General features: G+C 38.9%; 1 protein-coding gene and 1 long non-coding RNA gene across 16 annotated transcripts in view; both read right to left on the reverse strand.

Moving 5' to 3' along the window:
- The window catches only part of LOC135415034 (uncharacterized), a 621,260-nt gene that overhangs the window by 208,625 nt on the left and 398,673 nt on the right, over window positions 1–13,962 (reverse strand). The gene's annotated exons all lie outside the window — the stretch shown is intronic.
- The window catches only part of CELF2 (CUGBP Elav-like family member 2), a 558,920-nt gene that overhangs the window by 34,082 nt on the left and 510,876 nt on the right, over window positions 1–13,962 (reverse strand). For all 15 annotated transcript variants that reach the window (XM_064656529.1, XM_064656521.1, XM_064656523.1 and 12 more), the window contains one exon: window positions 9,252–9,386. In XM_064656529.1, the coding sequence (XP_064512599.1) occupies window positions 9,252–9,386 (135 nt within the window). The remainder of the gene's footprint in view (window positions 1–9,251; window positions 9,387–13,962) is intronic.

Genomic DNA, 13,962 nt, shown 5'->3' on the forward strand with positions numbered 1-13,962 from the left:
AGAAGCAGTAGTGAGCAAAGGAGGAGGGGAGAACATCATCCACTCAGTATCTGATGGCTTCTGTGTATCCGTGTGCATGCATGTGCAAATGAGAGTAAGCATGACAGAGAGGGAGCAGGAGAGAAGGAGAGGAAGGAGTCTTTCCCTATTGTGATATTTTGTTCTGTCTTTCTGAAAATAGCTTTAGAGCTTACAAAGTCCTTTGTGTAGATTGACTTATACAAGAATAAAAAAAATAAAACATAAAGAGGTAAATGAATTCACTCAAATTCTTTATGAATTCAGAAGCCAAGGTCTTCAAGAACTGGAGATTAACTTTAGACTCATATATCTGTACTATGTAATAGTGCATGGGTCTTTGAAAGTTAAGGGAGCTTGGTGAGCTCGGGAGAAGTGAAAATCAAGGTCACTTATTTTAATCATTTATAGTATTTATGTTAACACCTAACTTGATATTTATGATTGTCTTGAAATTACAATGGACTATGAACCTTCCACAGCAGTGCAAAGGAGGAAAAGAGAGAACATACAGAAGGACTACAGGGATGGAAGACAAACCTATCAGCTGGTTATTTTTGTAGTTTTCTAGTCTTCTGTCCCATAAGTTTCCTCCAAACCTATCTGTCTAACAGAAGGTATTTTAACAAACAAGGGTTTATTGATTGGGCATGTCTTTGTGAATCTAGGTTGGTTTTGTGAATCTTGGTGTTTAAGGGTATATTTTCCTGTGACATTATGAAGACAGAGAGAGAGAGAGAGTAAAAAGCAGTTAATATTCTGGGCCAACTCCACACTGATGCTTCGGTTTTGTTGAAATGGATTGCTCAGTGAAGACCATCCACCTCCAGTGGAAACTACAAGCTGTACTTCAGCACTGTGCCTCCAACATACTGTGCATTCTCCTCAGTAGAGCACAGTGATAAATCACCTTTGGTTTTGGATGGGAAGTACTTTAGAGAGACTTGGGAAGAGAATAATAAGGCACAATGAACTGACTTGAGTTAAACTTCATAGCTGACCATTAGATATTTCCAACTGTAACTCTTTACTGAAATCAAACCAAATTGAATCACCACAATATGAAGAAAACAAAGAACAATTACTGAGCATTTATGACTCTGTTTTACTCAGCGGGGCCAAGGGCTGTGGCTATGTTCATTGATGCACCACTGAGTTCACATCAAAACCATTTCTACAGGGAACTTCCAGCTGTGCTCTCATGTTTATTAGTGCTATCTCACACAATTTGGAGCGAGCTATTGCTCCAGGACTCATGCCCCGATGCTGAAATGACCTCCATGTGGAGCCACTTCAGCATACAGCCACTCCTAAATCACTCTCCGAAGAATTTCTGATCTAGAATCAATAAGGCTCTGCTTGAGGCCAGGATCTCCTGCCTGGAGTACAGGTTCCTCCCCATTGCCCCCCATGTACCTGCAACATCTTTCACACACTTTCAGCACTAACCAATGACAAACAACAAGCAGTAGCATCTCTCTCTCTCTCCATAAAAAAACTGAGTGTCGGTAGAGTCCAAGGCTACAGTTCAAGGTAACCAATGTCTTTGCTGTTTGAGTACTAACCACATGCATACACAGCAATTCAAATTCAAGTACCTAGGAGAGGATGGTCTGATTCATCTTCTTTTTCACCTCTCTCATACATCTGTCTTAAGATCAGGTAAAAAAATCCTTGGGGGTTGTTTGTCTTCCCACTGCAACAAGATGTTTCTAAAAGACTTGTTTACTTCAGACACTTAGGAGTCCTATCCGTGGTATTTCAGAATAGAGATGAGATAACTGTATACTGAAAATCTGAGCCTGCAGTTAAAGGAGTTATGAATCCCAAAAGTGCATGAATAATAATTTCCATGGAAGAAGGGATTTTTAGTGGGGTGTGCAAGTACAACCTTATTGTAATAGCACATCCACAGGATACAGTCATTCACCCCTGTAAGCCGCAGAACTCGAGGATTATCCTGCCTAATGTAAAATTACCCAGCCAGGTTCTTTGCAGACCATTTGTAAAGTCATATATAGCTCAATGTGACACTGGTTATTTTCATCCATACTGCACATTTTTGTCCTGTGCACAGCAAAGGCAGTTGAGGGTTTATCTTACTTGGTTTTAAACACATGCAAATGTTGCAGATATTTTTGTTTGGCCAATGCATAAAATGAATCAGTAGCCCCATATTCAAACAAATAAGTTCTTTTGAGAGAATGCTGAAAGAATTAGGTTAAAGACATTTATTATTATTATTGTTGTTGTTGTTGTTGTTGTTGTTATTTCTAATTATCCTGCCTTAGGGAAACGGACCAGGACTATCCATGGACCATGGACAAACACAAAACTGAGTAGAGGTAAAGGAACAGTGTTGGCAGTAGTAAACCTGAAATAGGTGAATGCTCCTTCAAATGCATGAATTTTTCTAAGAGTCACATTATTTCCTCGATATTATGAACTGCAGCATTTTCTGGGCTTAGTACTTTGTGTAAAATATATTATATATAAGCTCACATGATACCTGTGTAGGCAAGCTGATACTATCATGTTTTTTTAGTAGAAAGCAACTCTGAATGAACTTGAAATAGTGCTTCCAATGGAAAGAAAAATAGCCTTTTATACAAAGGGGGATTCTTGTAGCTTGAAATAGAGATTAAGGTGGGGTAGAGAGACACTTACAAAATATAATGTATTATAAGTATTATTTGTATACTACAAGCAAAGTAAATCCTGAAATGTGCTAAGGCAATGGATTTAATACTTTAGGAAGATGATAATGTACTAATGTTTAAAAAACAAACATGTCTCCTGTTGAATTAGATCCTACTAATCCATGGTTTAGTACTATATGTTGTTTCCAAAAAAAAAAAAAAAAAAAGGCAAAAAACAAACCTGAAGAATTAGCCAGCACAATGCTTGACTGCATACAATGACATTTATGCAATTCTGAGGAAACAGCTGGAGATCTCTGTGCCAAATATTTATAAATCGATAATGTTGATTCTAAAACAGATAAGGGAACTTTGGCAAAATGACTCCTTCTGCAGTTGTCAGGCATCCCAAACTGATGGACTGTCTGCTGCTATCAGCATTCTTCAGGTTATCACTGGTTCATTTTTCCAAAAGGGAGGGCAGGAAGAGACACAGTGCTGTACCAGGGAGGGTCCATGGGAATCCATCACCATTCACCTCTCCATTTACTGTACTGGGGCTCTGGGAGATTTTTAGCCACAATTCCCACTCTTTTCTTCTTCAGTAATTTAAGACATTTTGAAGCATTATTAAAAATACAAATATAGGTCAAAAATACATGCCCAGTTTCCTATTTTTGGCTCCAATTCCTGTTTGCATGCCTGCTTAAGGGTGACCTAATTATCAGATGGGCTTAGTACCAATATACCTCTCCAAGGAGTATCATAATCTCTGGGCACTAAGAGCAGTGAAAGTCAATTCACTTATTTAGAAGCCTAATCACAGACTCAGAAACTTAACACGATGTGGGTAAGACCAGCTGACTATTTCTCTCATCACATACCTATGTAGTCCCATAACAGGAGGTGGGCATGCTAAGGCAAGATTTTCTTCCATAGCTTCCTTGAAAACACATACTTCCAAAAAATTGGTGCTGAGATCAGGGTTAAGGCATTGCACTTCTCTGTCCTCCAAGCACTAAGATAAGGGTGCTAATTTTATAATTAGATTTAAATACAAAATTTAAAAACATACACTTGGGATGTTTAAGTGTGCACTGGATGTATAATGTATAAACCTTTATTTAAGCTACGTGTTATATTTATCAACTGTATCTTTATACTAAAAATAATGAACAGTTATACTTGGGAAGTTTTCTATGTTCTGCAAAACTAGCAAAGCTTATTTTAAATGACTTTACAATAATGGAACTTGCATTAATTCCACATGAAATGGTACAAAAATAATCAATTTGTTACTACAGTGTGACGAGTGCCATTCCGCATTTTAAACCGATCTTTTCCAACATGAGACAACTACTTCAATTCATTCTTTTAGCAAACTGTCAGACCTTCCTACACACCTACTGGTAGCATTATTTTTGCATCATCCTGGAAGCGAATCACAGCTATCTCAGTGGGTGCACTGGCCTCTAACAAAATGTCACGGTGGCAGCCTTGCACCGCTGATTGGAGAAAAATGTTTTGTACTGAAGTGAACAAAAAGCAAATCTTCTAAGAATGAGTATTTGAACATTCTTCACTGCTTCTCAGCTGAAGCATCTTGTATATTCTATAAAATTTCTAACATTTTGACAACTGTGTTCACAACATGAACACCTTCAACTAACAAAGACAATCCTCATCCCAGATTAGGGGGCAGAGAAAATAATGAGCCATGGATCATAGCTAGAAGTTATAATTCTCTGCTTTGAGAAGAGGGAAAGAATGAATTAATTCTTACAGGACAGGCAGTGTAATCTTTTTTCCTTTTTTTCAGTTTATTCTATACTTCACAGTCTTCTGTTTTTTGGGGCTGTTATTCTTCAATGTCAGCATCCGTCTGAAAATGAGTATTTTTAGACTTAGGAGAACTTTTTTTTCAACATAAGAGCTAATGGCTGAATACTGATACAAGATGACAAAAGCTGGGCTGGATTTTAAGAGGTCATTAAAAGAAAAAAGTCTACACTATCAGTTTGGGTTTTTTTCCAGAAATATTTCCTCTTAGGTTTACAGAGCAGATAAACCTAAAGAGTTTTTTACTGAAGCATGAATATCTAGTTCAGCTGTGTGAATAAATAATAGTTTAGAGAATCAAATAATCATGAAAATGTCATGGAAAATGAAGGCTCCCAAGTCTGAAACTGAATTAACTTCTGGTTTAGCAATTCTATCCCCCCACAGCTCAGAAATTATATTGTGTATGTTCATGCAGATAAATTTGGATATATAATTAGATGTTTCGTCTCTTCATTTGCACATAGAAGGGCTTCCCTACTGGCTACTGAAAAAACATTTGTGTATGAATTTTAAGACACAAAATTGAAATGAGCTCACAGAGGCTGTGGAATCTCCATCCTTGGAGATACTAAAACCTTGATGGGACGTGGCTTTCACCAGCCTGCTCTGACTGGTCCACGTTTTACAGAGCTGTATTAATCTTGTACCACCCAGGACAGTTAAAATACACGTTATTATCCTTGGGAAAATTAGGGTAGTGGGTCAACTGAGGCAAATTAAATGTCAGACGGTGTTAGAGGCAGATACTTTGATCCTGAGTTTGTATGTCCCTCCTTCATATCCACCTCCAGGCCTTCCCACCACCCACTGAATGAACCCTAAATCTCTGCAAGCTCTGGAATAGCAGCCTCCCTGCAAGCTCTTTGCTCAGTGATCCATTTGCAGGACGTGTCAAGGACAGTCTCTGGAGGAGAGAATAAGGTTCCTGACATTTGGCTGAGGTTCATCCTGCCCAAACTGGGAAATTTACAGTGTGGATACCTACAGCTGAGGGAGTCCCTCCAAAATCCCTTCCTAGTTAACAGGAAATGCAAAATTCCAAGGCCCAAGCAAAAGGGAATTGAGACAAACTGGATCAGACAACCTGGAGTCAGGTAAAAGCTACCCCAGCCCAACTCCTTGTTTTACTAAATACTACAAGTACCTGCCTTTAAAATGGTATGAAATACTACTGGTACCTCCCTTTAAAACAGAAAAAGTATCCTAAGCAAGTGAAGTGAAAATAAAGTGAAGAATTAATTAACTAAATAGAGGTGATTAAAGTAAATAAAGGAAACAATTATCATATCAAAATAAAAGACAAGAAACATGATTAAATGAGTCTTCAAAAGACCCATGAGAAACTCATGAAAGACATAATATGCATTTACCTGGCTTTTAGTCTTTCATGATTTCATTTTAATTTTTATTCACTACCATCTGATAATTGCAAGAAACAGTTACTTTAACCATAGGCAATTTAAACCATTTTAATTTTTTTTCCAGGGCCAAGAGACAAAAGAACCTATTTATTGCCTGAGGGGATTTTTACTAAAATGAAAGCTTAATCTTTCATGTTTTTTTAAGCAAAGGCTTTTAAAAAATCATTTCTAACAATGCTGTAGGGAGAGACTTCCATGGGTATGCAAAATTGAAATTATAAATTTACAATTATGAAAAAATTAATAGTTTGGGGGATTGTATTGTCTCTGTTCTTTCTGAATGAATAGTCTTTCAAGCATAAGAGAAAGCATTCAGCACATGGAGGAGAATGAGTGTCCTTAGACTCTCTTGCGGTCAAAGTTATTTAGTCAGAATGTAAGAGGGAAAGATCATTGGAGTTTAATTTGTTTGGAAATCCTCAAATATCAGATGTCCTGTTGGTTCCTCACTTCCTGGCCTGTTTTTCTGTGTTGCCAATGCATCAAAGTTGGTCTCACCATTATCCTCTCTGTACTAGTTTGATGCACCGAAGGTTGCTAAATATTATCTATGTAAAATCAGGCCTCAAGATCAATTTTAACTGAAATAACCACTTTTTGGGGTTCTTATGACACATTTACAAAGGACAGAACAAGAGCTCTTGGTCAAAGACTGATTCAGGAGAAACCTTCAGGAAAGACACATCTGGGTAGAGACATGGATATGATTTATGTGGCTGCCATGGTTTAAGGCATACTAGAAACACACACTTATGCCCACTCTGGTTCTGTGCAGTATGTTGCCTTTAACAGCATCAAGCAAAGGATTACATTTAAGCATCTACCTTTGCACTGCCCTAAATTTGGACTGTTTTCTCAACTGAGAAATATTAATTTAATACATTATCTGGAGAGACACAAACATTTCTTCCTAAGCTTAGTGCAGGCTTTGAAATCAGACAAAATAATTTACGCTTATAAAACACAACAAACTGAAGTGTTCTATTAAAAGAAAACTAGACCAAAAAAATATCCTCAAGGCCTCCAAACATCCACACACTAAAAGTCAGATTTAAATGCTTTCTGCCAACGTATCTCAAGCTTTAGTGGCAATTCTTTGAGATATTATGAAAAGCTTTATCAAACTAAATTCATTTTCCATAGAGCAGAGGAGGATCATTGAAGATATTATTCAGGTTTACAAAATATTTAACAGGGTGAGGAATGTGGAACCAGATAAGGAAGGTTAAACTGAAGAACATTTTAATAAGGCTGCATTTTAGGTTGGTTGTGCAATATAAATAGGTCAGTGGATCTATTAGATACACATTTTTCTTTGGCACACCAAAATGTCTAATATTAGAAACAATTGTGTACAGATACTATCTATAAGACTTTCAAAATCAACTGGCATAATGAATACACTATTTCAAAGGCTAAATATCCAGAAATTTTTGAAAATAAGAAGTTCAATGTGTTAGCCAAAATCTTTAATCTCATTGGAAAAAACCTGGTGCCTGCTCTACAATACCACCCTGAGCAATACAAAGCTGAGGTATCTGCCTAGCCCAGCTGAAGCACCTGGTTAATCACGGCCTCTGAAGACTTGGACATCAGATAAAAACACTTTCCAGGTACTCAAGAAGCCTCAAGACCATGTTAAGAGAGGGAACAGCAAGTCAGCCAGGCTGGATAAGAAAACTGTGTTGGGAGGGAAGGATGCAAATGTGGACCTTAAGGTTGAGTCCAAGCTCTGTGCTGACATGGCAAGACAAAGTGCATGACAGGAATGTTCTGGTGCCACTTTGCTGCAGAGCAGCAATGATTAAAAAAGAGTTAATTTGCAGCCCCTCTGCACCATAGCACCGAACACCGAGAAGTCTTGTCAGTATGGATCAAGGTATGTTGAGTGCATTTTGGGAGGACAGGCTGCTCAGACATTTAACAGCTAAACTACAGAGATACCACAGAACATCCATGAAATGCAACATTTCTGCTTCTGTAAATGGGTGACATTTAGACAGGAGAAACGTGGAAACATTGACACTGGGACTAGCCTTTTGCAAAGCGTTAAGTCCCAGCTCCAGGACAGAGGGGAGAGATTGCCCAGGTTCAAAAATACATATATACATATATCAGCAAGCCAAAATTATTTTCACCCAACCTGCCTCTCGGAGATGTTGCTACTAAATATTATTTTTAGGTCGAAATGAGGCTCATGCCAGAAACGGGAAAATTCTGCACAAACTAGGTATTAACCTCTGTCCCAAACAAACAATAAAACTGCAATTTAACGGAAAGCCTTGGCCAGTGCCAACACCCGGCACCACACTCGGTCCCAGTTCTATTGTGCAGTGAAGGCTGTTTTCCTTACTGATGAGCTCAAACCGTCTGCCATGAATTACTTTTTCACGGGGAATAAATACACACTTAAACAAGATTAAACACAAACGTTCTTTAGTGGTGTCTAAAATAATATGAATGTTTTTTAGAACAGCAATAAACACACTTCATGATGCAAATAATTACACCCTGCAGCCTTTATGTAACGATAAGTGGCCAGATTCTCCACTCAGTTACATCACTGTAAATCCAGAGTAACTACACTGAATCAATATCTCTCTCTCTCTGGATTCTGGAGATGCTGAAGTGTTGCTGAAGTGTTACTGAAGTTTGAATTTACCCTGATTTCTCTCTAGGGTTTTGCAGACATCAGACATTCATGGCTGGAAGTCCACAGGGTGGTCATGGAGGCATCCCCACCTCTTATCCTGTCCATTTTTCCCCCCATAAAGCTGTCTTTTGACTATTCTTTTGTCTGTGTATTCCTTGTGCATCTGATATCACTTCTGTGACTGTATACTCAGGATCAGAAGAAAGCTCAGTTGAGCTACAGTAAAAAAATAGAAGGAAAAAAAGGAGAGAATGTCTTCACCATGATGGGTAAAGGCAATTCCCAGCATGTGCTGGGAATCAAAGATCAGTCTCTCAGAACCATCTGAGTTGATTTTTCTGTAGACAGGAAGAATTTGTCATGTTCTGAAGTCTTCCTGAAAAGTTAATTTTAGTTTAAGTTTCCCATGCAATTGCAGTTTTCACACAAAATTTTGTGAGATGGGTCTGTTAGGCTTTAATGGCCCCTGAAATGACACGGGAAAGGTGAACATGTCCACATCAGACCACTTGAAAAAGTAGTTATTTGCTTAAAAACAACAGCAAGAAAAATGTATTCAGTAATTAAAGGGTCTCCAGAACGCATGTGGGCGTGGAACCTAAACACAACATGGAATCACCATTTTAACTCTCATGTTCCAATTTACCCCCATGTTGAAATCAAGCCCTCTGCTCTTACCAGGACTTGTGAGGGCTCCCAGAGCACCAGTCGTTGTGGAGAGAGGATTTGCATTGGTGGTGGTAGCTGAGGTCTGGGCGGCGGCTGCTGCGGCTGCTAAAGTTGCCAAATTCTGTAATTGTAAAGCGTTCATGCCTATGTGGAGAAGAAATAGGGTTAATTAAAACAGGTAATCATCATCATCACCATCATCATCATCATAATCATCATCATAATGAAAATAGTTAATGGATGTGGAGCTTGGGGTGCGCCTTGCCAAGAAACTCAATTCTTTTCACTCCCAAGACATCTATATTCTGGAACCACTTCCTTCACTTCCTGAATGGTATCTCTCACTTCTCTACCTTGGAGTTGAGAAAATGCAGCAAAGGCACCAGCCTATGCTTCAGGAAAATTAAACCTGGTTTGTGCTTCTTCTTGTAAGGGTAGTGCAGAATTAAAAGTCATTTAAACTCTGTGTGAAGCCCAGGCGCAATATTATTTCCTGACACAACAGGGGGTGTAAAGAAGATAACTAACATTTAAAACACATTCAGGACAGGGTCATATAATTGGGATGAACACAATTTGTTTCCCATGTCTCCTCTGAACATAACTACTAAGGTTACACTGCACAGTAACCAATAATTGTGCTCAATTTCCTTTCGATAGTTCATTTCTAAAAACATATATGAACTAAGTACATCATATTAGTATCAGCCTGACCACAGAGCCGTCATTGAGGCTCGGACTTTCGGGCTGTAAGCTCTGGACTGTGATATCAAGTTATTCAGTCATCTGTTGCTTCACTATTTTAGAAGATGCAGGGGAGATACACCTGCATTTTAGTGAGCACCTTCGAAAATGGAGGCATTTAAATAGCAAGGGGCTTTAATTTAGATTTTAACACAGCATGTTCCAACAGGCAGGTCAGGCCTCAGGTGAGCACCTGGTCTGGCTGAGGTTCTAATGTCTGTGCCTCAGTCAATACCCAAAGTCAGCTCAGATGGTGCTTTTGAAAATGTGACACAATGACAATTGTAGGAGTTAAGGTTTTAGCTGATCCAAGATACAGCCCTTCTTAGTCTGTAATCTGTACAGTGCACTTGGAGGAATTTTGTGACCAAAACTGCTCTTTCAGGTTTCTTTTGGAAGCTAATGACCATCTTAAAAAATAAGTCTTCTCTCAAACACTACCCACCCAAACAATTTTGCAAGATGCAATTCAAATTCAACTGTTGTGCCCATGTGGATGCAAAACAAATACCATCATTGCCTCATCCCACAAAACCTTTTTTTTTTTTTTTTTTTTTTTTTTAATATAGTGGGATGTTTCCTGTGGAAACACAAGAAGAACCCATCAATTTGACAAACGAGTTCAATGCCCGTAGAAGATGAATGAACAAGAGCTCAGTGGAGACAAAGTTGTCTCCCCATCTGATCTGTTTTACTGTAGACTATAAGACCCTGGCCACAAAACAGGTCTGCAGATGTTATAGGGTGTCAGCTTGGGTGCCTGAAGGAAAAAAAGACTCCTTGCTGTTGTCACACTTGAGCAAGAGCACCCAAATGTGACTGTCAGCAAGGGCTCATGGCACACACTGTCACCCAGCACGCTCTAGAGCTGATTTTGTCAACAGTTTTATCACTTAATATGCAACCTTTTTAGGATCCTCTGTCTGCTTAAACATCTAAAAAATAAGTCCTGTCATCACTGTTTCATGTTCCCCAGGCATTTTACCATCTCTGCTCCCTCTTTATTGGTTTCTCCCATCAACTTGTCAGGAGCATCAACGTCCCACTTGATAGGACGACCTCAGAGGAGGGAAGCCAAATGCTCTCAAGTCCCACTCCCAGAAAGTACTTTGCTTTGAACTGGGGATTTTGAGTTCAACTGAACTGCAGCTGAGGTACAGTTCTGTGGGATGAATCTGCTTTCTCATTCTCTCCCCTTTCACACACTCTGCACACATTTCACATCCTACAGTTTTTTCAAAGCAGTCCCAAATCCCGCAAGAGGGCTGGACCGCAAATGAGTAGATGGGTTTTATTTGAAAGCGCTGCTCACTCAGCAAATGCACCTCTCTCTGAAGAAATGCAAATTGCTTAACACTGAGGAACAGCCTCATAGGCAGAGCTGCACATGAAAAATGAAAATCCTGCCGTAGAGGAAAAAAACCTTCTGGGTACAGAATAACTCTTGATCTTCATGATGGAGACAATGTTGGGAATTAAAGGGAAATGATTAAAAAAACCAGAATCACAATACAGTTTGATTCCATTTTTAATAACATGTATTTACCAATGCACTATCAGCTTGGCAAATATTCAAGATCGCAAGGAAATTCAACTTTCATTTTGTCATTTGGCAGATTAAAAAAACAATTAAATTATGTACAAAACAGATGCACAGTATGTCTTGCTTGAAACTTAAGATTTTTCAAAAAAATTATTTATAAGGATAGGGGCATGAAAATTTAATTTAATGTTCACCTTAGGTAATTTTGTGTCTTATTGTTCACAGCAATTACCATAAATCTACATATCAATAAGCGAGAACAGATGTCAGTTGTTACAAGTGCTTGCCAATCAGGCCTGTTAAAAAGTGACAGATGGATGGTGATAGAACATTCTCATAAGGCCTATTAGCACATTCACAGGAAATTTTTGTAGTGCTGCACAGTCACAGATGCAGTTCTGTGAAAACACGGGGAAATTTGAGAGCACGAGATTTACATTTTACAACTTCTTGTGCTGCCTCTGACACAAACTTTCATACAATGAAGCAATTTGCCTCATTTCAGTCACTGCAGCGTTTCTCCTCTGATAACTGTAAATTTGAAATTATTGGGTATTTGTAGAGGAGGGAACAGAGTCACAAGCCGTTCCTGAAGACTTCTCAGGCCTCATCAGCTCTTGGGTTTCCAAAACCATAATAAAATCATATTAGGAAATAGCTGAGATTTGCTTGCTGAACAAATTCCTAAAAAAGGAAGGCACTGGCTACATTTAGTGACAACATATGCACAGAGAATTTAAAAGTCAGTGGTGATTATCAGAACCAAATCTGATAGCTCATAAGTAGTTCCCACTGACTTGACTTCTTTCTCTTTGGAAATTTTATCCTTCTCAATTACTAGGATTTATTCCTTCTGAATTAAATCCTCACTGCAGCTTAAAAAATGTGGATTAAGGTAAAATTTATCATCTCCAGGCCAAAAAGCAACTATTTGCTGACACTGACATCAGCCATTTTGGATGCTGATGGTACAAATGGCTGTAAAGCTGTGGAGCGCGATGTTATTCCAGCTATATTCTAAGAATTAAAATACACAGGGGACCTGAGCACTACCTCCATCAAACTGTATATATTTTGCCTAACTTTAGAAAAGCTGCTTAACTGAACAGTGCTTGAGGTACCCTGACCGGTTACAGTTTGATTTAGCAAAGCCCTTAAAACAACTTTTAAGTTCACATTGATTCTGCCCTATTTTAAGAGTACATGCTTAAATCTAACTGGAAGTTCATAGACTTATAGAATGGCTTGAGTTGGAAGGATATTAAAGATCATATAGTTCCAACCTCACTAGAGCCATTTGTTGACTTACGTGGGATTTCAGCCCATTTTCAGGTTACATATGCTATAAACACATCCTGGCAAGAAGTGTGCTTTTCTCAGTTGAAACTGCTCCAATCCTAGTGGGAAGGATTCATCTGATCTCACTTAATTCTAATAAAAGTTACTCTCTCAGGCTCTTGCTATAGTCTGAGAAGAGAGGGGGGCGGATGAATCATCTGATCCTAAAATAGAATCACAGAAGCATAGAATGGCTTGGGTTGGAAGGGACCATAAAGATCAACTAGTTCTCACCCCCTGCCATGGACAGGGACACCTTCCACTAGACCAGGTTGCTCAAAGCCCCATCCAACCTGACCTTGAACACTTCCAGGGATGGGGCATCCACAGCTTCTCCGGGCAACCTGTGCCAGGGCCTCACCACCCTCACAGTGAAGAATTTCTTCCTAATATATATAATATTTTCCTAATATCTATAAAATAGATAGATAACCTCAGCCTTTTAGGATGAATCGCTGCCTGGGATTGAGTCCCTCTTCACTGACATTGCAGGGAAACAGGATGACTACTTTCCAAACTGCTGAGGTTCTGTGGGATGAATTCCTTCCACAGAGGAGCCAAGGTAATAAAAAGCCCCTCACCCTCTTTTTACTGGTTATGGAAAGACAAGAGAGAGCTAGAGATCTTGTGCCCAGACTTGGCCAAGCTTCCATATCGTGCACTTTCAGCACCTGAATAAGCATCTCATCAACATCTCAGTGTTGGTTTTACTCTTAGGGTGCCTCTCCTTTTCCCGTGAGAAGGAACAACATGTGGATTGAGAACAGGCTCACTTGCTTCAAATTCTTCCTCCCCCAAAAATGCTAAACAGAGTTGTTTAATTTATTAGCTAAAAGAAAAAAAAAAAGCTAATTGTATGTGTTAAATTAACTAGGACTTTCAATGGAATTAGTATTACAAAAGCTCAATGTTTTTGGTCCCTGAGGTCAACATTTTTAAAACTGGTAGTTATCTTTAAGAAACAGCTATCTCCCCTGAGCTGGAAACAGTTTCTCAGTGACCTTTACTTTTAATATGATATCCCTAAAGAGGTCATAGCAGGAGAAACCCTCCTTCAGTATGGTTTTGCTGGAATGAAGCCATTCAAGAGTCAGA

Source organism: Pseudopipra pipra, chromosome 5, assembly GCF_036250125.1.
Source record: "Pseudopipra pipra isolate bDixPip1 chromosome 5, bDixPip1.hap1, whole genome shotgun sequence".
Lineage (NCBI taxonomy): Eukaryota > Metazoa > Chordata > Aves > Passeriformes > Pipridae > Pseudopipra > Pseudopipra pipra.